General features: G+C 40.3%; 1 protein-coding gene across 4 annotated transcripts in view; it reads left to right on the top strand.

The window, feature by feature from the left end:
• Positions 1-16,386: 16,386 nt before the first annotated feature.
• C1H21orf91 (chromosome 1 C21orf91 homolog) overlaps positions 16,387-26,411 on the top strand; it is a 29,340-nt gene continuing 19,315 nt past the window's right edge. For 2 of the 4 annotated variants that reach the window (XM_086322111.1, XM_086322100.1), the window contains exons 1-2: positions 16,946-17,011; positions 17,950-18,083. In XM_086322111.1, coding sequence (XP_086178237.1) covers positions 17,957-18,083 — 127 coding nt within the window. In that variant the 5' untranslated portion in view covers positions 16,946-17,011; positions 17,950-17,956. Of the gene's footprint in view, positions 16,708-16,945; positions 17,012-17,271; positions 17,288-17,946; positions 18,084-26,411 lie in introns of those variants that run through there. The other 2 variants (XM_086322117.1, XM_086322107.1) reach the window with 2 other exon arrangements.

Below are 26,411 nucleotides of genomic sequence, written 5' to 3'. Positions count from 1 at the left end.
ATTTATGCCTCAAATGTTGTTATAACAGATACTGGTTCCTATTTGAGATATGACGCTTTCATATCAGGACCGCAAGCATGTGTCTCATTGCCTTGCACCTGAACTGTCAACTTGGAAGCCAGAGATCAGTCCCCTGACAGATGTGAGGACTGCTGCAAGAGTCTTACTGAAGAGGGATGCCCAACAATGTATTTCTATTTTTGTTTTCCTCTCAGATACATACATAAGTAGTTCCTCTTTAGTTTATGCGTACTGGAGACTTCCCTCGTGGTCCAGTGGCTAAGACTCCATGCTTCCAAAGCAGGGAGCCCAGGTTTGATCCCTGGTGAGGGAACTGGATCCCACATGCAACTACGAGTTCTAAGGCCACAACTAAAAGAATCTGCATGCTGCAACTGAACAAAAAAGATCTCGCATGCCACAAGGAAGATCAAAGATCCTGCAGGCCACAACTAACACTCGGCACAGTCAACTAAACAAATAAACGTGGTGCTTCAGTCACTCTTTGCAACCCCATGGGCTGTAGCCCAGCAGGCTCCTCTGTCCATGGGGATTCTTTAGGCAAGAGTACTAGAGTGGGTTGCCATGTCCTCCTCCAGGGGATCTTCCTGACCCAGGGCTCAAACCAAGGTCTCCCACATTACAAGTGGATTCTTTCCTGTCCAAGCCACCAGGGAAGCCCAAATACATAAAAACATTTTTGAAAAAATAAAGCTTATGTGTAACAAAGATGAAAATATAACCTCTCCCTTACATCTGGTTAACTGTGCCTAGTTATTAAATATCATAAACCAAAAGAAAACAAAGGGTCAAATATCATTAAGAGAAGTTGGTGACCAAATAGTAGACAGAAACAGAGAATGGAATGAAAATCCCCAAACCATTCTAAAGCAGAAAGAAAAAAATAAGGATATTTAGACTTAAAAGTACTTGATACAAACTTTAATAAACTAAGACTAGCTCCTGAACAGTTTCCTATGATCATTTGAATTACTCTACCTATTAAGTCTATCAGACATCAGTATACTACCATCAGTCACTAACTTTTCTTGAGCTTGCTATATAAACTTTTTTCCTATATAAACTTTTAATGAACCCAACATAAAAGGTAAGTCAGTGAACTTAAAAGTATGATCTACCATAGGGAGATTAAGACTCATTCTGAGTACACATGAATTTGTCATTTGAACTTTAATTATGAAAACAGCACCTTCTCTTACTGAGTTCTAGGTAGAAAGCCTACACCCTCATTTGGTAGCTAACATTACCATTTGCACATATTGAATGACTCTGTAAAAAATTTTTTTAAAAGTTCAATATATCAATGACTAGATGATATAGCTGCAGGGCTTTTGTTTTGCTTTGTTTTTAAAGACAAAAACACTATGGCTTTCCAGATGATTAAACTGAAATGTTCAATAATCTGCAATTCTAATTTATTTTCTAGGCATACATGCAAATTTTACCAATAGCCTATAGCAACATACCTAAGCTGCCACAAGTTGATCAACACATTCTAGCCTGGGTGTTTAAAAGGATCTCGGATAGAGATGGAGGAAAAACAAGCAAACTAACTCACCCAATTCCTTAACCCTATAATCTTCAACAGGGAGTTTATGTCTGAGTAGACAAACAATAAACAATATGACCAAATTGCCTACATTGGTGTCACTCCTTTATGGAAACAGAAAAAAGCCTCTCTCAAATCACGCCTGAGAGTAGACCCCATGTGGGCCCACTGCAGAAATGACAGGATTGACTACCTCTATCCAATTAAAGTGCCTAAAAGACTAACAGATTCCACTAGTTATAGTGAATTTGAAACCTAATAAGCACCTGCTCTGTGGTAGCAGTGTGCTAGATAGATGACTCAGTGATTATTTGTTTGCACCTTTACTGTCAGTTCCTCAAGGATATGCATGAGCTGTCTCTTAATCTCTTTACTCTAAGTTTTGCCTGGTATATAATAAAACTTAATAAATGAGTAAACAGACAAATGGTTGAATGAGTAACAGAATGGTGGCCAATTAGTCTCAACAAACACTGAAGATACCGCTACTCTATCAGTTAGGATGTTTTCAGCTGCAATCAATAAATAACAGAATCAGTCAGTTCAGTTCAGTCGCTCAGCCGTGTCCGACTCTCTGCGACCCCATGAATTGCAGCACGCCAGGCCTCCCTGTCCATGACCAATTCCCAGAGTTCACTAAAACTCATGTCCATCCAGTCATCTCATCCTCTGTCATCCCCTTCTCCTCCTGCCCCCAATCCCTCCCAGCATCAGAGTCTTTTCCAATGAGTCAACTCTTCGCATGAGTTGGCCAAAGAACTGGAGTTTCAGCTTCAGCATCAGTCCTTCCAATGACCACCCAGGACTGATCTCCTTTAGGATGGACTGGTTGGATCTCCTTGCAGTCCAAGGGCCTCTCAAGAGTCTTCTCCAACACCACAGTTCAAAAGCATCAATTCTTCGGCACTCAGCTTTCTTCACAGTCCAACTCTCACATCCACACATGACCACTGGACAACTTCCATACATGACCACTGAACAACTTCCAGATGTTCAAGCTGGTTTTAGAAAAGGCAGAGGAACCAGAGATCAAATTGCCAACATCCACTGGATCATCAAAAAAGCAAGAGAGTTCCAGAAAAACATCTATTTCTGCTTTACTGACTATGCCAAAGCCTTTGACTGCATGGATCACAATAAACTGTGGAAAATTCTGAAAGAGATGGGAATATCAGACCACCTGACCTGCCTCTTGAGAAACCTATATGCAGGTCAGGAAGCAACAGTTAGAACTGGACATGGAACAACAGACTGGTTCCAAATACGAAAAGGAGTTCGTCAAGGCTGTATATTGTCACCCTGTTTATTTAACTTATATGCAGAGTACATCATGAGAAACGCTGGGCTGGAAGAAGCACAAGCTGGAATCAAGATTGCCGGGAGAAATATCAATAACCTCAGATATGCAGATGACACCACCCTTATGGCAGAAAGTGAAGAGGAACTAAAAAGCTTCTTGATGAAAGTGAAAGAGGAGAGTGAAAAAGTTGTCTTAAAGCTCAACATTCAGAAAACGAAGATCATGGCATCTGGTCCCATCACTTCATGGCAAATAACAGAATAGCAGACCAAAAATAGATTAAATAAAGTAGACATTATCTCATTTAAAAAAGAAAGTGAATCCAAGGTTGGTGCAATGATTCAATTATGTCAGGTGGGTTCTTTCTATCCTTCCACCCTTCCCACCTCAATTTGTTAGCGAAGTTTGTCTTCGTGGTCACAAGATGGTGGCTAAAGCTTCAAGATCACACCAACACAAGGGTAAACAATAGCCAAAGCAGGAAGTGGGTAAGCACATTTTTGTTTATTTCCACAGGTTTTTTCCATTCTACTACATTTTTGCTTACCTCTCACTTGCCAAGATTGATATTGCTTGTTGTTGTTCAGTTGCTAAGTTGTGCCCCTCTCTTTGCGACCCCGTTGACTGCAGCATGCCAGGCCTCCCTGTCCTTCACCATCTCCTGGAGTTTGCTCAAACTCATGTCCACTGAGTCAGTGATGCCATCCAACCATCTCATCCTCTGTCATCCTCTTCTCCTCTTGCCCTCAATTTTTACCAGAATCAGGGTCTTTTATAATGAGTTAGCTCTTTTCATTAGGTTGCCAAAGGGTTGGAGCTTCAGCTTCAGCATCAGTCCTTCCGTAAATATTCAGGGTTAATTTCCTTTAGGATTGACTATAGTTTAATCTCCTTGCTGTCCAAGGGACTCTCAAGAGTTTTCCCCAGCACCACAGTTCAAAATCATCAATTCTTCAGCATTCAGCCTTCTTTATGGCCCAGTTCTCACATTCACATACGGAAAAACCATAGCTTTGACTATACAGATCTTTCTTGGCAAAATGATGTCTCTGCTTTTTAATACACTGTTTAGATTTGTCATAAGACAATATGAAGAAGAATGGAATTTCCATAACTGGCATAGAAGAGTTCTCTATGGCTAAAGAGCAGAGAACAAAGATGTATCCTCCCTGCTCTCCTCTACCAAATGAACAAATTGAGAATTCTGTTTATATGGAAGAAGAGGAAATAGCTATAATCCACAGTATTTGCACAGCTCATTAACAGCATAATATACCTAAAAGTCACCACACTTTCAAATCACTCATTCATTTATTCATTCAATAAATATTTGGCAGGCACTATTCTCTGTCCCAGGACTTCCCTGGTGGCTCAGTGGTAAAGAACCCACCTGTCAAAGCAAGAGATGCAGGTTAGATCCCTGGGTCAGGAAGATCCCCGGGAGAAGGGATTTCTTCTTGTATCTTTGCCTGGAAAATCCCATGGACAGAGGAGCCTGGTGGGCTACGGTCCATGGGGTCATAAAAGGGTCGGACACAACTGAGTGATTAAACAACAACATTCTCTGTCCCTGAGATACATGAGAGAACAAACTATGACTTCCAAATCTCATGAAATTTACATGCTAGAGGATGAAGACCGACAATACACAAGTATTATAAATAAGATAAATGCATCACATGTATACATATTTTGTAAATATACTAAAGTGATGCATTTTTGTTCTTTTTTTTCAAGATTGGGGTAAGGTGGGACTGAGATGGGGCTCTAAATAGGCTAATCATAGAAGACCTCCTGAGGGAGTGATAGTGATTAAATAGCGGGTCAGATTGTTGCCTTTCTGGCCCACCCAAACTTTTCAGATGGCCTCAAGACAGCTGCCACTAAAATAAAAGAACATGTCACAAGAAGAACAAGAAAGCAAAAACTGAAGTACTGTGTAGAATATATTCAGAAAAAAATTGGGGTTGTGCTTACAGACATATTGAAAGCAAGCAAACTGAAGGCTTACTAAGACTGAGGAAACTATGTTGGTAAAGAATCCATGAGCCTGAGAACCAAAGAGCTGTGTGTCTCTCTGAGTCTTAAACAACCTATAGGTCTACAAACAGCCACAAAATACATATAGCCCCTAAGCGGAACACATTCCCACAACCCACTTCAGATGTGGCCAAGAAGATTAATAGACAAGGAAGATTTTTCCAGAGAGTAGGGTAGGGGACCACAGAAAGCAATGAGTAAGAATTCCCTCCCAAAGAGCAAACAGGATCCAATCAAGGAACTTCCTCCACTGCCAGAGCAGAGGGCTTTGAGACCCCTGTCCAGCTGGTCTCCATCAGTGCTGTGGACCAATGACTGCTGTGTCTCTCATTCTTCTCTTATTTGAACAGGGGTTTTAATTTCCTGGCCCACTCTGATCTTATATACCTGAGTTATATTTGGACCTGAGTGGAAAGACTGAATGTCACTCAGAAATCTTTGGATTTAAGCTGGATACAGTAACTGGATGGAACTTAGAGTCATCTGCCTTGGGACAGAGGTGAGTGTGCTCTATGTTCCTTGCATGGAAAAGGGATGAATGTGAGAAGGATACATGCAAAAACTGGGCAGTCAGAGTTGCAGGCTATGAGAGAGAGAGCTGCCCACCAATATTCCTCCACCCCTTATTCCTGCCACATAATTAGGTGACATTCTCAGTTTCCCTTGAAGACTGATGTAACCACGTGACTAAAATCTCAGCTATGATACATGTTATCGCTGTTGAGTCACTAAGTCATGTCCGACTCTTTTGTGACCCCATGGACTATAGCCCATTAGGCTCCTCTATCCATGGGATTTCCCAAGCAACAATACTGGAGTGGGTTGCCATTCCCTTCTCCAGCGAATCTTCCTGACCTCTGAGCCACCAGAGAAGCCCTACAATACATGAGCAGCTGTGGTATGTGCCTAACTCTTTAAAACTTCAGCCTTTAAGAGACGTGTGCCTTGTCCACATGTTGCTCTCTCCATTGGTTGAAACCTAAACAAGCCTTGACCTGATGACAAGGTTCTAGAGGATAAAAGCATCACAGGATGACAAGATGGCAGAATCTGGATCCCTGAATTGCCATGTGGAACAGAGTTACTACCAACCAGGTGTGTGTTAGTCACTCAGTCATGTCCAACTCTTTTTCAACCCCATGGATTGCAGCTCTCCAGGCTCCTCTGTCCATGGTATTTTCCAGGCAAGAACACTGGAATGCGTTGCCATTTCCTTCTCCAAGGGATCTTCCTGAATAAGGGATCAAACCTGGGTCTCTAGCATTGCAGGCAGATTCTTTGGCATCTGAGCCACCAGGAAAGGCCAACCTGGTATACCCTTTTATTCTATTATGAAGAAATAACCTTTTTGTTTACGAGGTCACTGATTTTCTAAGTCTATTTTCACAGCAACTGAGTCTAAAACAGAAACATAACACCCTAGCTAGTGTAGCAATTATCTTATATAAATATATATATATGTATATATACATATATATATGTATATATACATATATATATATGTATATATACATATATACATATATATACATATATATATATATATTCTACATAGCCAAAAAGCACATAATACATTGTAGAAAACTTTTGTCTTAATCTGTTTCGCTGCTATTACAGAATGCCTTAGACTAAGGGGCTTATAAACAGCATAAATTTATTTCTCATAGTTATGGAGGCTGGAAGTCCAAGACTGAGGTAATGCTGGCAGATTCAGTGTCCAGGTGAGATGCTACTTCCTGGTTCATAGCCAGCCACCTTGTCACTGAGTTCTCATGACCAGGAGAGGAAGGGAGCTCAGGAAGGCCTCTTTTATTTATAAGAATACTAATCCTATTCATGAGGGTTCCACCCTCCAAATCCCATCACATTGGTGGTTAGGATTTCAACATAAGAATGTGGGGAGAACATTCAGTCTATTTCAACTTTCTTTCAAAACAGCTAAAAATTTTTAAAGCTTTAAAAACTATTATTTTCCAGTTATTAAAAAAAAAAAAACTGTGGTGGAACCACTAATTTCCTACAGATTACAGATAAGTGAATCATTACTATACTTAGCATGTAAAAATTAGCAGAATAATGCAGGAAAAAAGCACAGAAAAATATAGGCCAATGTGGTACTTAGACATTTTTATAGTGCTACAGCAATTAAAATGAAAATATATTCCAATGCGTTAAAAACTCCATTCCAAAAGCAATTACTTAATGCCTTTCTTTTACATCAGGTGGGAAATTTCTCAAGAGTAGGGACTCTGTTGCTTCCTGCTATATAATTAATACCCAGAACAGTTTCAAAAAATATAATGAACATTTAATAATAAGAAATTGTTAAATGAATGAATGAATGAAAAAAAGTATTTTAAATATTAAATCAGTTTTAACTTTTGTGGAAAGGTACCGTGTTTAGTAGAAACTCAAAAACCAAAAATGTTGTATTCTTTTTCACCATTAATGCTATCATCTCCCATCAACAAATCTCTCTGAATTAAAGAAAATCCTAAAAATTTAAAATTCTGAAATTTAAAATACCCTGTCTAGCTTGACAGGCACACTAATAGTTAACTCAGAAATATGTCAGGATTTCAATTTCTAGCTTGAGTATTCCACACTCAGACATCTGATACTTATAAAATGAAACATAAAAATAAACCTTTGGTAAAATATTATGAAATAGACTTCTAATTTTGACATCAACTGTAAACTTTCCTTTTACCACTCTGAATTTAACAGCAGGAATTGTGCATATTACTAAAAACTGGATTTGACCCACAGTGGAAAAAAAAAAAAAAAAATCAATAGCTTAGTAGTTAACTCCCAATCTCCTCCCAGCAATGTCAACGTTGAATTTATCCACAGACAGGAAATAGGTTTGGTTTGTCTGCTTGCACAATAGGACAATGGATCAGCAGACAGCTTACCCATAATGTCAGCATTACTGAAACTATAGGTGGTAAATCCATTTAATCCAAGTATTTGTAGCCCAAACTTTCAAAGGGATGCTGGTCTAAGCTTAAGAGGACCCATAATTTTAAGAGAGACATTTTCTTCAGAGTTAAGAATTCCAATGGAGAAGCACTAAACTCTGTCGAGAATCCTATAAAAATTAGACTTTTAGAAAATGGATCAACAATACTGAAATAAGCCTACCACACTATTCAATTTGAGTGTAAAGCAAAAAGAATTCTAAAGCAAATAGTCATTTTTTTCTTTTTTTGCTTACTAAAAATGAGAAATAGTTTAAATAGGTATTTTATCTCAAATAGATTATTTAAGCCGGCATTGAATTTAAGACTGAAAACTTAGTTTTCAGTGTTCACTAACCAAATTTAATTTTTAATACATGATTCATTCAATCAACATATTTATTCAAGAAATATGTATTGAGTACTAGGACAGAGATTGTTTATTGCCTAGTGTAATATCCATTGTACCTATTTGAAAAAAGATAAAGTGTTAGTCTTTCAGTTGTGTCCAACTATTTGCGACCCCATGGACCATAGCCCGCCAGGCTCCTCTGTCCATGGGATCTTCCAGGCCAAAATACTAGCCATTCCCTTCTCCAGGGGATCTTCCCAACCCAGGGACCAGACCTGGGTCTCCTGCATTAGCAGGCAGATTCTTTACCACCTGAGCCACCAGGGAAGCCCACTGTCCCTACTGAGAAGTCCTGGTTTTTAGCTGGGTTCCTGGATGTTAGAATAAAGATCTGATCCCAAGTCTCCCTTTCATTCTGGCTCTTAGACTGGAAGGGTGAGAGGTAACCAGAAATGTTATGTAGCAGCTTCTGAGAAATATCCTTAAAAAGCAGCCAGTATATATTCTTTGCTCTGTCTTCTCATCTTTCTCCACCTTGCTGTTTAAAATGTGTCTCTAATGAAAGAGGCTCTCTCTTGCACAAAACAATGAGCACACGTTCTAGGGATGACAGACTAGAAAGCCAGAACCCGCATTCGTTCCTGAGGACTTTGTAGGTCAGAGCTACCACATCTGTCCTAGACTGTCCATCTTCAGACTTTAACGCAAGAGAAAAAAATAGTCCTATATTTTAAAGTCACTTGTATTGGGGGGTTTTATATTACTGCAGTGAACCTAATCCTAACTGACACAAGCACAAGCTGAAGGTAAGTACTGAAATACAATGACTGAAGTAGATTTCCTTGCACACAGCCAGCGTAAATTCTAGCAATCAGTACTGAGGTATAAAGAACACCGAAGTGAATTATGACTGTTTTTGCCTGTTTGTTCTATTTTCAAACCAACTCCCTTCTTCTGGTAACAACAACCACTTTTCTTCAGAGAAGTTTCTCTCCCACATTATGATATCAGATTTTCATCCCTGTAGCCCCATTCTTCAGCCAATCTATTTTGGGAGGAGGGGTGAAGGGGAGAGGTGGGAATGTAATCCAAGACTGGCCAATTAAAGTACCAGTCAGTAAAACTGATTCAGAAATGAGCCAATTAAACTTGGCCATTTAGAATCCTGCTGTGTTAACCACCATCACTACAAGATGTCGCATAACAAAACAACTCAGGACTCGGTGCTTACAACAACAAGCATTCAAGCATTCATCACAAATCTGTAGGTCTTCTGGGCCTCCCTAGCTTTAGGCTGCTGACTGGACGAAGGTCTGCTCCATATCTCTCATCCTCCTTGGACTGGCAACAACCTGAGTGAAATTCTCTTAGTGATATATGGCTGAGGCACAAGTCAAGCTAAATCACACAAACAATTTAAGGTCTCTACTCATGTCATTCAGATTAATATTCCATTGGGGTGGGGAAACATATTCTGCCTACTATAGTGAACTATGAGGTCACATAGACGGAGGATATGAAGAAGTGGAATTAATAATGCACACAATCGATGTGTCAATTATGCACACATCTGGAGTTGCTGACACCTCTAGGGTCATGGTGGTCTTAAAAGGCTCTAAGCCTTGGGATGCATGTGCCAATCTTCCAGGCTAAAAGAATGAAGCATGTCCCCAATGGCAGAGAATGACTTAACACATGGAGAGAAACAAATATAGCCAAAGTAAGAGATGGGTGGATAGATACACAAAGCATACTGAATCCTTTACTTTAAAAGAGGAACATGCCAGAAAAAATACCAAGAATAGCAATAATATGAACAAGAGTTGTAAGGATTCAGAACAGTGAGAAGATCAGAGAAATTTTTGTAGCAGACATTCATTGGAATGACAAGTAAGGGTCATCTTCACCAGAGTAGACATAAAAATGATTTTCAGAAAAGCAAATTATTTTGGCTAGCAATCATTGTTGGCTATACACCTAATTTCCTTGCCTTGCCTTCTGTTACAGAGGTTGATAAAACTACGTACTTCCCTAGAATCCATTGTTGCAATATAAGTTCTGCTGGGATCTCTCAGGAAAACTGTTTCTTCTTTACAAAAATGAAAAGGCAGGTTTCCCTCCCACTACTCCCTGCTACTGCTACTGCTAAGTCACTTCAGTGGTGTCCGACTCAGGCTCCCCCGTCCCTGGGACTCTCCAGGCAAGAACACTGGAGTGGGTTGCCATTTCCTTCTCCAATGCATGGGTTCTCCCTACATCTTCCATTTCTATCTTCTTGCCTGGAAGACAATATGTTGCTTAACTGCAGGGCAGTCATTCTGCTCTTAAGAGGGAAAGCCAGAATAGACTTCTGAGGGGCTGGTCCTGGGATAATGAGCGAGCAGTTGGTTCTTTTGATCTTGTTTGGCTAAACAGATAAAACCTTACCCTGATTCAGATACTGTTAATCAGGTTTTCTGTTACTTGCATCTGAAAGGATTCCTAAACTGATTTAAGCCTAAAATCAAGGTAATATGTTTTAGGTCAAGAACCAGTTATACAACTGATCTTTGTATTGATATGTCCCCTTACAGTTTATAACACATTTTTGTACTCTTTATTCAGTTACTAAATTATTAAGGATTGCAGTTAAAGATGAAATCCTTGACTATTCAAGTAAATAAGTTAGATCTTATTAAATGAGACAATAAACTGGAAAGCCTGATGTAACTGTCTAAACACTAAATAGATTTATGTATTACTGTTATAAGAAAGGCAAGAAGCCATAACAAGTTTTTGAGAATGGGAATTCATCTGTGTTTATTTAATAATGGACTGTGAAAGATGGGTTGGAAAAACTAGACTGGAAGCAAAGAGACCTGGGAAGAAGCTCTGATAAATGAAGGATCCACTGACAAAATAACAAGGGATTCTAGCCAGGATGGAGTAAGGAGTACCAGAATAGCTCTGCAAAGTTAGAAAACAGGACAAAATATATGAAATACCTATTTTCAGATGCTGAAACACAGGCAGAGCAAAATGTGATCTCAGGAAAAAAGGCCACAACTGAGGTAAGCCTTACAATTGCCCTGGTTTTATGCCTGGAGATACTTTCAGACCAAAGTGCACATAAGGATATCCTAGCAAAGCTGGTATGAAGAGACAAAAATTGAGTTTGGGGAGTATGAGATGTCTGGAATTTGCAACTAGGAGTGCAGAAAGGAAGAACTACTTGGAAAAGAGTTTCAGAATATGCTTTAAGACTTCACTTGAATACACTGTCCGTGTACAGAGTAGAAGCTCTGAAAGGCTGGGCAAAAGTTAATCACCAGGGAGAAAAGAACTACCGGGGAACTACAATCTGAACAAATAGATTGAAGAGAAACAGATTCAAGGGATTAGATCTGACCGAGTGCCTGATGAACTATGGACAGAGGTTCCTGGCATTCTACAGGAGGCAGGGATCAAGACCATCCCCAATAAAAAGAAATGCAAAAAAGCACAATGGCTGTCTGAGAAGGCCGTATAAATAGCTGTGAAAAGAAGAGAAGTGAAAGCAAAGGAGAAAAGGAAAGATAGACCCATTTGAATGCAGAGTTCCAAAGAACAGCAAAAGAGATTAGAACGTCTTCCTCATGGATCAGTGCAAAGAAATAGAGGAAAACAATAGAATGGGACAGACAAGAGATCTCTTCAAGAAAACTAGAGCTACCGAGGGAATATTTCATACAAAGATGGGCTCAATAAAGGACAGAAATGGTATGGACCTAACAGAAACAGAAGATATTAAGAAGAGGTGGAAAGAATACACAGAAGAACTATACAAAAAAGATCTTCATGACTCAGATCACTCACCTAGAGCCAAGACATCCTGGAATTCGAAGCCAAGTGGGCCTTAGGAAGCATCACCGTGAACAAAGCTAGTGGATGGAGGTGATGGAATTCTAGTTGAGCTATTTCAAAATCCTAAAGGATGATGCTGTGAAAATGCTGCACTCAATATCCCAGCAACTTTGGAAAACTCAGCACTAACCACAGGACTGGAAAAGGTCAGTTTTCATTCCAATCCCAAAGAAAGGCAATGACAAAGAATGCTCAAACGACCCCACAATTGCTCTATCTCATGCACTAGTAAAGTAATGCTCAAAATTCTCCAAGCCAGGCTTCAACAATACGTGAACTGAGAACTTCCAGATGGTCAAGCTGGTTTTAGGAAAGGCAGAGGAACCAGAGATCAAATTGCCAACATCCGCTGGATTATCGAAAAAGCAAGAGAGTTCCAGAAAAACATCTACTTCTGCTTTATTGACTATGCCAAAGCCTGCACTGTGTTCCATTCAGTTCCGTTCAGTCGCTCAGTCTTGTCCGACTCTTTGCAAACCCATTGACTGCAGCACACCAGGCCTCCCTGTCCATCACCAACTGCCAGAGTTTATCCAAACTCATGTCCATTGAGTCAGTGATGCCATTCAACCATCTCACCCTCTGTAATCCCCTTCTCCTCCTGCCTTCAATCTTTCCCAGCATCAGGGTCTTTTCAAATGAGTCAGCTCTCCACATCAGGTGATCCACCAGTAGTTGTGTATGGATGTGAGAGTTGGATAATAAAGAAAGCTGAGTGCTGAAGAATTAACGATTTTGAACTGTGGTGCAGGAGAAGACTCTTGAGAATCCCTTGGACTGCAAGGAGATCCAACCAGTCCATCCTAAAGGAGATCAGTCCTGAGTGTTCATTGGAAGGACTGATGTTGAAGCTGGAACTCCAATACTTTGGCCACCTGATGTGAAGAGCTGACTCATTTGAAAAGATCCTGATGCTGGGAAAGATTGAGGTGACAATATACAGCCTTGACGTACTCCTTTTTCTATTTGGAACCAGTCTGTTGTTCCATGTCTAGTTCTAATTGTTGCTTCCTGACCTGCATATAGATTTCTCAAGAGGCAGGTCAGGTGGTCTGGTATTCCTATCTCTTTAAGATCTCTGGTTCCTCTGCTTATTTAACTTATATGCAGAGTACATCATGAGAAATGCTGGGCTGGATGAAGCACAAGCTGGAATCAAGATTGCTGGGAGAAATATCAATAATCTCAGATATGCAGAGGACACCACCCTTATGGCAGAAAGAGAAGAACTAAAGAGCCTCTTGATGAAAGTGAAAGAGGAGAGTGAAAAAGTTGGCTTAAAACTCAACATTCAGAAAACTAAGATCATGGCATCTGGTCCCATCACTTCATGGGAAATAGATGGGGAAACAGTGGAAACAGTGACAGGCTTTATTTTGGGGGGCTCCAAAATCACTGTAGATGGTGACTACAGCCATGAAATTAAAAGACGCTTACTCCTTGGAAGAAAAGTTATGACCAACCTAGACAGCATATGAAAAAGCAGAGACATTACTTGGCCAACAAAGATCCGTCTAGTCAAGGCTATGGTTTTTCCAGTAGTCATGTATGATGTGAGAGCTGCCTATACAGAAAGCTGAGTGCTGAAGAATTAATGCTTTTGAAATGTGGTGTTGGAGAAGACTCTTGAGAGTTCCTTGGACTGCAAGGAGACCCAACCAGTCCATCCCAATGGAGATCAGCCCTGAATGTTCATTGGAAGGACTGATGTTGAAGCTGAAACTCCAATACTTTGGCCACCTGATGTGAAGAGCTGATTCATTTGAAAAGACCCTGATGTTGGGAAAGACTGAAGGCAGGAGAAGAAGCAGACGACAGAGGATGAGATGGTTGGATGACATCACCAACTCAATGGACATGAATTTGAGTAAATTCCAGGAGTTGGTAATGGATACAGAGGCCTGGCGTGCTACAGTCCATGGGGTCACAAAGAGTGTGACAGGACTGAGTGACTAAACTGAACCGAACTGAACTGACAATCTTTACAACTACTGGAACTAATAGGAAAGTAATCATTTGAGTTTTATACAACTAGAGAATAGAAACTTTATTGGAAGACCTGTGACATACAATAGAAGACTTAAGCCACTCCTTAAGAAGAGAACTAGAAATTCTTATAACAAAAGGATAGTGTAGACACTCACAAAGTTTAATAAGCTAATAGAGTAACAGCCTCCCAAAACAAAGCCCAATACTCTTTTAAAACCTGGATATTCAAATGTATTCATTTTATAATGCTGTCATAACGATTTGACACAAATTTAATGGCTTAAAATAATACAATTTACTATCTCTAAATTGCATAGGTAAGAAGTCCAGGTACAACGGAATTCTAACCCTCCATTTAGAACCTCAGAAAGCTAAAATCAAGACATCAGACAGGTATTGAATTGAACATCCAAATCCATTCAGTTTTTTGGCTGAATTCAATTGAAGTCACATTTCGTAGCTAGCTGTCTGCTGGGGTCCAGTCTTTTTTTTTTTTTTTTTAATTGGAGGATAACTACTTTACAATGTCTTTAATTTCTGCCATTCAACAATGTGAATCAGCCATAAATATACATTTATTCCTCTCCTGCTTGAGCCTCCCTCCCATCCCCATCCCATCCTGCATCCCACCCCCCTAGAGCACAGGGCTGAATGGATGAACAAATTGTGGAATATTATTCAGCAACAAAAAGGAACTCCTATTACAAAACAGCACCATGGATCTCAAAAATATGCTGAATAAGGCAATCACAAAAGAATACACACCATTTATTTTCACGTATATAAAGTTCTAGAGCAGGCAAACCATATCTTTAGAAATATAAATTAGATCAGATGGGGGAGGGGGTTTGACTGAGAAGGGGCATAGAGAATTTCAAGGTTGTGGAAATGTTCTATATCTTGATTGGGGTGGTGGACATGCTATTGTATACATTTGGCAAAACTCAGGGACTGCATTTTTAAAATGGGAAAGTTTTATTTCTGTAAGTTTAACCCCAAAGTGTAGACTTTTAAAAATAATTTTAAAATAAAAAACAAGGTAAAAGTTTTAAGGAGAGGAAGATAGGCAAAATGCTACAGAAAGAGAGAGAACACTGAGAAATGAAAATAACTTTGATCCAAGGAAATCCTTACTGATTTTAGAAAACACTTTATTGAAAAAAAAAAAATGAGTAGAACCCAAGATGTAAGACATTTCAGTCATATTTACATAAAATGTGAAATTCAAATAGGTAACACAAAGACTTTTCTATTTCAATCTGTTGTTGTTCAGTCAGCTAAGTTATGGCTCACTCACTTGAGAATCCATGGACTTCAGCCCACTGGGCTCCTCCGTCCATGGGATATCCCAGGCAAGAATACCAGAGTGGGTTGCCAGGGATCCAACCCAGGGATTCAGCCCGCGGCTGCTGCATAGGCAGGCAGATTCTTTACCACTGAACCACCCGGGAGGCCCTTCTGTTTCTATTAGTGCTTCTCAAATTCTCATGTGTACAGTAATCACCTCAGGGTTTTGTGAAAAGCAGGTTCAGATTCAGGATGTCTTGCGTGAGACTTTATATTCTACGTTTCTAACAAGATCAGTCAGTTCAGTTGCTCAGTCGTGTCTAACTCTGCGACTCCATGGACTGCAGCATGCCTGTCCATCACCAACTCTCCGAGCTTGCTCAAACTCATGTCCATCCAGTCGGTGATGTCATCCAACCATCTCCTCTTCTGTAGTCCCCTTCTCCTTCTAACAAGATACCAGGCCAATATTGCTGACTCACCTCCTATACTTCAAGTAGCAAAAACACACATCACTTTTCTGGGGCACTGATAGTTTACATTAAGTGCCAGTTTGGTCTAGAAGTTCCCAAGTTCTACGGAATCCTTTCCTACCACCAGTCACCTGTAGACTGACAACCTAGTCCCGTCTATGTAAACAGTACAGGTGTTTATGATGTTCTGGAAAATAACAGCTAACCCCTGTGATCAAGTCCCCACCTCTGTTTCTAACCAAGAGATAATCTGGGTTAGTCATTTTTAGGAGGCAAAATAAGAACTCTTCTGGTTTCTCTTCTCTAAACTGTTGTGAGTCTTACAATAGAAAATGTAAGTCAAAGTGTTATATGAATCATAACCTTAAAAGAAAGAATGTCAACCAGAAAGCAAAGTGGGCAAAAGAGATCCTGAGTACCTCGGTTTTCTAAAGGGGCGGAACCTAAAATAAGAGGTGGGGCTCCGGGATTATCCTCGTGGGCGTGTTAGGAATGCGCCATATTACAGGGGAGGGGCGCCCCATTTCTACAACAATCTTAAAAAATAAAGCTTCTGGATTTGAAATTACCCCTAAATGACGAAAACTTGAAACACAAACTTTTCTCCCATTAAACTCGTCAACCGGCACCTAACTCAAAAGTTCAGCGATACTATTTTGCCTCGGTCTAGCGATTTCACCCAAAGTTCTCCCCGCGTATCTCTGGCCGTGTCCCCCAGCCTCGTCACTTGGCGGCCCACGCGGCCCCCGCCCGGAGGCAGTAGTTTCCTCTACGCTAAAGGGGGAGGTGACAACGGATTCCTCTATCTACTTGCCTCGAGGAGGGGCGTGTGAGGAGCCACCTTCCACCGAACGGTGAGAGATCCGGGCCAGGAGACGCGGGATCAGGAGGAAATCCGAGCCGAGGCCGCGGCGTCGGTGCAGCCGGGGAGCTGCGGGGGTTGGCGGCCGCCGGTCGAGCGCGCGGGCTTAGCCCTCCGCGCCGCCCCACCGTTCTCCCCTCAGAGCCTCGGAAGGATGGCACCGGCGGGAGGGGGCGGGGCCCCCCGGGAGGGGCGGGGCCCGCGCGGGCTGGCTGCTCGGCTGCGGCCGGAAACAATAGTGAGGAGCCAGAGCCGCGCGGATCGGCGGCGGCTGCGGTGGCGCGCGAACCCGGACGGTAAAGCTCCTGCTTCCCCTGCCCGCGCCGTGGTCCCCGACTCCGCGGTCCCGCCGCCTTTGCCCTCTCAGCCCCGCGGCCCCAGTCTCTGTTGCGCGCGGGGCGCCCCGACGGACGGTCGGGGAGAAGGACGCGGCATCCTGAGGGGCGGGCGCGCGCCCCCAAAAGCCGGAGGCCGGGCGGGAACCAGGCTCTCCGAAGCGCTGAGTCCGTACGAACCGGCTGCTGGAGCTCTCTAACGCCTTCTCCCCGGGTGGGAGGAAGCCGCGGGGCCGGGGGACGCGACGCTCCCGCCGGCCGGGCTCTGGGATTCCCCCCGCCGAAACCCCCGGCCGGGCTTGGCCATCCCGGCTCGTCCGGCCGTGCCCGAGCCGCTCCGCTGAGCCGCTGCCCGACCTTCCGTGCGGATGCCGGGGACGCGGCGGACCCCTCCCTAGTGTTCACTTTTTCCACGTGCATTTTGCCTGCCGCGGACCTGGAATAGCAGATCTCGCTACGCCGAGCTAGCGAGACGCATCTAAGGTTCCCACAATGAAGTAAGGAGAGCGGTGTCCCGAGCGCGTCGCTCGTCCTCCCTTCAACAGCGTTAAGTAGGTTGACAGACCCCGGTAGCTGGAGAGGCCGCGCTGCTAAGCTGTTTCTGCGCCTGGTCGGGGATGGAAGCGGTCTAGAATACCCGAAAATTGCTCTTCATCAGCTCCCCTCAACTAAATACAACACAGGACCAAAAAAGGCGCTTGGGCATAGTGTCACTTGCGGCTGGACTTTCTAGCTTTGTGTCCTTGGACGGTAAAAGTATTAGTGTGGCGATGCTTGTTTCGTGAGGCTGTTGCCTTAGATAAACTGAAAAGCATCCTTCTCTTTCCTAGAAGTTCCTACTATTGCCGTGATGACAAGTTCTTGAAATTGTGTAACTTTGTTTTTCTGTTTCTTAATAGGGGCATTATGAACGAAGAGGAGCAGTTTGTAAGCATTGATTTGAATGATGACAACATCTGCAGTGTTTGTAAACTGGGAACAGACAAAGAAACACTCTCCTTCTGCCACGTTTGTTTTGAGCTAAATATTGACGGTAAGGACACTGGATAGGTTCATTTTATGCCGTGAACTTTACAGAACTACTTCATGCTGAACTCTGGTTATAAGGTAAAACTAGTTTCTTGAATGATTGCAAATTGTGTCAAGTGGAAATCTGTTAAAGATAAGGGTTTCTGGAAATGAAACTGAAGGTAGCACAGCTATGAATTTAAGAGAAACTTTTTTTTTTTACTCCCACAGTATTAACTCAGTTTTACTAATATAAAAATGAGTAGTGACTGCTAAACTTTTCTGTTTTGAGAGCTTATTGAGTTGTCAGATTTTAACAGATCTGTGTGTTTGTTTTAATATTAAGAACTAACATAACCAAACATTTACGTTGATAGGCAAATATAACTATATTGTTTTGGCTGTACCATGCTCGTACATAATTGAGGTGAGCTTTAATTTTTTCTCCAGTGCTCATTATCTGAAGCACATTTTTAAATTTTTAGAGAACTTTTCAATGATCACACACGCCTTTAATAATTTTTAAACTAAAAGGGCTTTTAAAATTTCTCAGTAGTATCTCTAACAGTACACAAATGAGTTCTCCAAATACCTTTTTTTAAAATCTCTATTATTAAAGTGTTTAGGTTGATGCACAGCTAATGTGTCTGTGGGTATTAGTAGTTTGCCTCCGAGAAACATGTAAGGTATGTTTCCTTAATCTTGATGTTATCTTGATAAATGCTGATTTTTTTAAATATTTATGTCACACAAAAAAGGATCTTAATATTCTGATAACATACCAGTAGAGAGATTTTGTTAGACCTTTAGATTAATTTTTATTCTTTACTGGTTCTGTTTATTAAGTAGGAGATAACAAATGTTCTTTCCATTTGAAAAAAAATAGGATTATCTACCTTGAGATTTCTCTTAAGACTTGTTTTTCAGAAATTGTTATAGGCACCAAATTAATATATTTAGATACTTTGTAGTAAAAGTCAAAATTATAACTATAAATAGACTATTAAAAACATGTAGAGTTAATTATATGACATTCATTTTCCATTTAAGATACTGGTTGTGATAGTTTTGCCATTGTACTCAGAAGTGTAGTTGCTAAACATGCTAATCTGTGGAAGAACATGGATTTCCTGTGGATTGCATAAAATGCATAAAACAATATTGGCCCTGTATATTCTTTTCCATTGTAAATTTTGGTTCTAGATGGACAGACATTGGAAATGACTCAGCCCAAAGTTGTTTACATTGAGGAAAACACAACCAGGTAGCGGGACTGTTAAGGGTTGCGCTGATGGTGATGGCAGGCTGTTGTTTTGTGCCAGGCCCTGCACTAAGCACCTTATGTGGATTATGTTATTCAACTCAAAATATCTCTGTGATGGCTACTATTATCCATTTTAAAGTTGATGGAGCCTAACCTTCAAGACCTAGAAACTGCACTTTGAAGTTGCTCAGCAATGTATGACAGTGCTCGACTGCGGAAGCCTGGCAATCTAGTTCTAGCATATGTCCTTTTAATTCCATTGATCTACTGTCGATAGTTATTTTAGTTGATGGGGTAATAGAAACCTATTTTCCTGAATACTAATCGCTGTCCTTGATATTCAGCCAGCCAACTTTTCCTAGCCAGTGTTTCCTGCTACATTATCATTAGTGGTGTTCATGCTGTGGTAAGATTTTTCTGAAGAAACCTAAACTTTCATATTTGCTTTTCTAGTTGTTGTTGTTTTTTAATGTCTTTTAACTGATTCTTCATCACTGTATAGAGAATATACAGATATTTCTCAGGTACCATCCTTATAAATATTTCATCTCTGATAAACCTCTCTCAATGTATAAGCTTGTCATAAGCCCTACAATGTTGAAATATAGTTATCTTTAACTTAAAAGACAAAAATAATTCTCAATTTGAATTAGAACTATTTCTCCTTATGTTCTACATACACTCAAGATTTTATATTTGTAATGCCAATTAAACTTTCCTAGGGAAAATTACTTTAGACTTAAATTTTTTCTCAACTTATCTGAAGTCAATTCCTAAGTCTCACAAATATAATACATTTCATATTTAACACAATGATGAGCTTCTGCATTATAACCATTTTAATATGAGATTTTTTTTTTAATCTTAGAAATCTTAGGGGAAAAGAAGGGAAATGAGAGCCCTGAATCCCACAAAATTTCAAGTTTTATATCAGTATACAAGTTTTTTAAAAGTCAATGAAAAAAAAGGTGAAACAAGTTATATTCTTTGTTTATGTCAATAAACCTTTTAAAATGTTTTTGAACATTTTTGTCCCCTACCAAATTCTAAGCACAGTACCAATCAATAAATGTTCAATAAGTAAGTGGGACTTTAAAAAGTGTGACATTTAACTCTCCTACCTTTGATATAACCTTTCTGTAGTGTGGTAATGTTGCTCTCACTTGGTTTCTTAGCTTTCTAATTGCCAAGTTTGCTCTAAAGCCTTCTATTCATCTTTCACCTAAGAGGCTAGTTAAAAATTTTCTTGGAATTTTTTGAGTCCACAGATTCATAGTAAACACAAATATTAATATCTTACACCTTCTGGATTGTAGTTTATGTCAGATCAAAACTAGCCTAATCAAATGTTGCTTGCATAAAATCAAAATTAAACTAATCAGATTTTTAAAACTGTGCATACATATATTTATAAAATGAAAGAAGAAAGAAATAAACTAATCTTGTAGGAAAGATTTCATATTCTGAGCATGGCTCTAAGTTGCCTTTTTTCTGTGTCTTTAAAGTACTTACAAAGAAATGAGTACCTACATTTCATATACTTTCAAACCAGAGGTGATATACTTCAAGAACCTAAGAAATACACTTTAAGGAAATTGATTTGGGCAAGGAGTGGGGAGGGACATATAATTCACCATTGGAATTACTTGTCTACTTCTAGGAGTAGGAGAAAGATGCATAAACTTCTTAATACTATGACCTGTCCTTGGCGCCAAGACACTATAAACATTTTATGTATGTATAATCAAATACATTAATGTGCATCGTAGTGCATGGTACGCAAATCTTTCTAAAGTTCTTTACTGATGACCAATCCCTAGGCTATTAAGGCTGGGAAGAAGGTAGCCCAGGGTAGTCAGGAGCCAGTCATGAAACTCAGCTGTTAATATAGCACAGTCAGAAATGAAACTAAAGATAGGGGGTGGGGGAGATCCAGGGCTACAGTCTGTTACTTCATAGTATCAGTTTTCATTTTGTGCCAAAATACTGTGCGAATAATTAGTATTTTTGTTTATGTATGTGTTAGTCATTCAGTCATGTCTGACGCTATACAACCCCGTGGACTAACCTGCCAGGCTTCTCTGTCTATGGGATTCTTCAAGGCTCCAACACAGGTCTCCTGCACTGCAGGCAGATTTTTTTACTGTCCAAGTGTTCAGGGAAACCCTTAGTATTTTTACCTTCCTCCTCTAATAATTGACTTCCTTTTTATTCAGTAGAGAGGAGCTTTTTATAAGACAGAGATCAGTTCCTCTTATGCCAGAGTTTTCAGTGTGAGTTGATCTTGCTAGTTACTTAAGTAAGCATTTCAAACCAGTCCATCCTAGACTGTAAAATCCATCTCAGAGTTCATTCTCCCCTAATTGGTTGAACCTTCTGGGAAGTTTTTTAGAAACAGACCCGAATTCAGATCCTTAGTAATCTTTCCAGCAAGAAGTCTGTAGATGTTTTCTCTTAGTTAAGGCACTGGTGGACCCAGTGCTCACTTTTAATCTCGTTTTTCCTTGATTCTCTGAGTCTTTGACCAAAACATTGTTCCCAGGGCCAGTAGTCATGGAGCAGCTTGAATCTCATATTGTGATTTAGCTTGGAAGTCAGGACTGATTAGTAACTACCCAAAGCATGTCAACAGCTCTTCCCTTTGTCTTGCTTCTAACACGTCAGCATCTTTCCACTTGAGTAAAGGCTCACCACTTTACTTGTGATAGGGAGGCTGTATGTTGCTAACTCCATCTGGCATTAACCTCTTTCTCTCGCTTTGCATAATGACAAGCATCATGCCTTGTTATTAGCTAAAAGAGTACTTTTAAATATAAAGCCTGATGTGACTTTTGAATTTAGCTTAGCTGTCTTTATACTTAGAAGTACAGATGAAGAATTAATTTTTTAACTGCCTTTTAATGTCACTTTAAATAAATTTGAACACTTTTAAAATGTCTCTAACAGTAAAACCTCTTTATTTGGACAGGAGTTAGGAGGGGTGGAAGTGAAATTATAGGTTTAATTGGTGATTACTTTATAGACTGTTTCTTTAAAAAGATAAAGCTAGGCTAAGCCACATCTAGTAAGCTAACAAGCCATATCTGAGGAGCCAGGTTCCAGATTCTTTTCCCTGTCCTAATTTTATGATGGCCTCGTTTTAGTTACTCCCAATTTTTTCTCTTTTTAACTTCAAACTTTCTAAAGTTTAGGATGAATTTAAAATTGAGATCATACATAAATTTTGGTTGGAAAGATACCCATTAGAAATTAGATCTGGCTATATGTAATAGAAAATCCAAATAATAATGATGAAATGATATGGAATGAATATTTACATATCTCATAGTAAAAGAAGTTGAATCTGGAGTCTGTGTGGTAGCTCCATGATCAGAAAGACTCAAGCTGCTTCTGTTTTACTAATCCACTTTCTTTAACACATATTTGCCATCAACAGTCATCTCATGAGCCAGGATGGCTCCTGGAACTCCAGCCATTGCTTCCTTATTCTCAGACAGAATAGAAGGGGCATCTGACAAAAGGTACATAGTAGCCTTCTCTCCTGAATCTATAAAGGAGCTTTTCCTAAAGTCCTCCTTAACAATTTGTTATACATTCCACTGCCCTTTCAGGAGAAGCTGCTCCAAATAAAATCAGTATTTTACAAAGAAAGGGGTGAAAGACATTTGAGTGTCCACCTACCAAGATCAGCGATAGAGAGGCCTTTCCAGTAATTGAAGGTTACTATGTTGAAAGCAAACTATTTGAGCTACAACTAAGACCAACAAGTAAAGCTCCGGTGATTCTTCTAACACAGGAGTTTAAAATGGAATGGATTTTTACAAAAGAAGCATTGTATTCTGAGGATAGGCATACAGCCAGATCTCATATGAACTTGTTGCAAAAAAGCTATGAGAATTTTCAAGTTTCTGACCCATCTCAGGACATAAAATATAATGGTTAATGCTACTGCTCATTATAATATGTTCAGTTCAGTCGCTCAGTCGTGTCCAACTCTTTGCGACCCCATGAATTGCAGTACGCCAGGCCTCCCTGTCCATCACCAAGTCCTGGAGTTCACGCAAACTCATGTCCATCGAGTCGGTGATGCCAGCCAGCCATCTCCTCCTCTGTCATCCCCTTTTCCTCCTGCCCCCAATCCCTCCCAGCATCAGAGTCTTTTTCCAATGAGTCAACTCTTTGCATGAGGTGGCCAAAGTATTGGAGTTTCAGCCTCAGCATCAGTCCTTCCAATGAACACCCAGGACTGATCTCATTTAGAATGGACTGGTTGGATCTCCTTGTAGACCAAGGGACTCTGGAGAGTCTTCTCCAACACCACAGTTCAAAAGCATCAATTCTTTGGCACTCAGCTTTCTTTATAGTCCAACTCTCACATCCATACATGACTACTGGAAAAACCATAGTCTTGACTAGATGAACCTTTGTTGGCAAAGTAATGTCTTGGCTTTTTAATATGCAGTCTAGATTGGTCATAACTTTTCTCCCAAGGAATAAGTGTCTTTTAATTTCATGGCTTCAGTCACCATCTGCAGTGATTTTGGAGACCAAAAAAATAATATCAGTCACTGTTTCCATTGTTTCCCCATCTATTTGCCATGAAGTAATGGGACCAGATGTCATGATCTTAGTTTTCTGAGTGTTGAGTTTTAAGCCACTTTTTCACTCTCCTCTTTCACATTCGTCAAGAGGCTCTTTAGTTCTTCTTTGCTTTCTGTCATAAGAGTGGTGTCATCTGCATATCTGAGGTTATTGATATTTCTCACGGCAATCTTGATTCCAGCTTGTGCTTCCTCCACCCCAGCGTTTCTCATGATGTACTCTGCATATAAGTTAAATAAGCAGGGTGATCGTATACAGCCTTGGCATACTCCTTTTCCTATTTGGAACCAGTCTGTTGTTCCATGTCCGGTTCTAACTGTTGCTTACTGACCTGCATACAGATTTCTCAAGAGGCAAGTTAGCTGGTCTGGTATTCCCATCTCTTTCAGAATTTTTCAGAGTTTGCTGTGGTTCACACAGTCAAAGGCTTTGGCGTAGTCAGTAAAGGAGAAATAGATGTTTTTCTGAAACTCTCTTGCTTTTTGATAATCCAGCAGATGTTGGCAATTTGATCTCTGGTTCCTCTGCCTTTTCTAAATCCAGCTTGAACATCTGGAAGTTCACGGTTCACGTACTGTTGAAGCCTGGCTTGGAGAATTTTGAGCATTACTTTACTAGTGTGTAAGATGAGTGCAATTGTGCAGTAGTTTGAGTATTCTTTGGCATTGCCTTTCTTTGGGATTGGAATGAAAACTGACCTTTTCCAGTCTTGTGGCCACTTCTGAATTTTCCAAATTTGCTAGTATATTGAGTGCAGCACTTTCACAGCATCATCATTTAGCATTTGAAATAGCTCAACTGGAATTCCATCACCTCCACTAGCTTTGTTCATAATGATCCTTGCTAAGGCCCATTTGACTTTGCGTTCCAGGATGTCTGGCTCTAGGTGAGTGATCACATCATTGTGATTATCTGTGTCGTGAAGATCTTTTTTGTAGAGTTTCTGTGTATTCTTGCCATGTCTTCTTAATATCTCTGTTTCTGTTAGGTCCCTACCACTTCTGTCCTTTATTGAGCCCATCTTTGTATGAAATGTTCCCTTGGTGTCTCTAATTTTCTTTCACCTTTCCAGGGAAGATTGCTTTTCTACAGCTGGGTACATCTGCCACTGCTCCCCTTCTGCTCCATGTGGGCCCTGGACTCAGACCTGGCCTTGAATCTTGACTCTGCCACTTACTAGTTGGGTTTTCTTGGCAAGATACCTAAGTTCATTGGGTCATACTGGTTCTCAAATGTTACCAGTAAGAGCAGTTTTGTGTTTTCATTTCTTAATCTTGAAATTATTGTGCCAGAATCTAATTCAGAAGGCTGAACTCCAGTTGTTGCCATTTGTTCCAAGAATACTTGGCAACATAAGCAATGGTGCTCAGATTTATTTGTTTGCTCTTAATACTCAGAATGAAGCTGCAGAATGTTTCTCCCCACCCCTAAACTACACATCTGTATATGCACCTAATCTGTAGACATCCTCACTTGTATAGCCCATAACTACTTCACACTGCATGTCTAAAGGTAAAGTATTATCCTATACTACGTATATTTCTTTTCAAAATGAATGAGTGAATAAATAAGCTAATTTCCCCTCCATCCCTGCAATAAAAAATGTTGGGGTTGGAAGTGAACTATGGAAAAGGTGAAGACATACATGCCTGGCTAAAATACTTGAGAGGTGGTGCCACAGCAAGAACATGCCTGCCCTAACTTTTAAAAAGTTATTAATACTTCTCAAAGCAGCCTTCCCTGCCACCCAACACCACTGTCAACCCCCGTGTTCTTTTCCTGTTAGCACCCTTTTCTTTATGGCACTTGGTATAATTTGTTGCTGTAACTATTGGTTTATTTCTTTGTTTCTTTGTGCTCCCCCTCCTCCATTTCTGGCTCCCTAAGGAATTGAGTTTGAGCCTCCTTTATTTACTAGTATATACTTAGCAGTAGCGCGAGGATTGGCCAGAAGTTATGAATGAGTACTTGAAATCTTTGATTGATGAGTGAATTAGCCTAAAGGAGACTGTAGAGGACTGTCTTTTTTTTCTGTTTTTCCCTTAATCTTGCCCACAGTGAAACTCTTCTGCTATTTTTCTGTCCTTGCACAGAATTGTCTAAGATCTTTCTAGAGTCTCCTAAAAGCTTTGTGACTCTTACTAATAGAACTTTGTATTATATTCAAAAGAAAAATGTAGCAAATAATATTAGCAGTAATATCTGGTTATTTTTTTGCAATCAGGAGGATAGAAAACAGTATTTTTTCTCCACAGAGCAAGAAGTCTTAAACAGGACTGTGCTTAGAGTGGGAGTTTCTACATTCATTTACATGCTGCAAATCTTATTATTCTGAACACCTCAGCAGAGTGGTGTTTGCTCATGATGATGACCCCTTCAAGGTGTTTGATGATCTGGAGTGCCTGTTAAGTCTGTGATAAAAGTATGCTCTTTAAATCAGTGATTTAAAGTTGAAAACAAACAGTATATTACCAGCGTATCTTATTA

The sequence above is a fragment of the Bos grunniens genome, chromosome 1, assembly GCF_055505025.1.
Source record: "Bos grunniens cultivar Pamir isolate PY7600 chromosome 1, Bosgru_T2T1.0, whole genome shotgun sequence".
Taxonomy (NCBI): domain Eukaryota; kingdom Metazoa; phylum Chordata; class Mammalia; order Artiodactyla; family Bovidae; genus Bos; species Bos grunniens.
The sequence above is the reverse complement of the archived record's forward strand: the minus strand, read 5'-3'. Positions and strand labels throughout refer to the sequence as shown.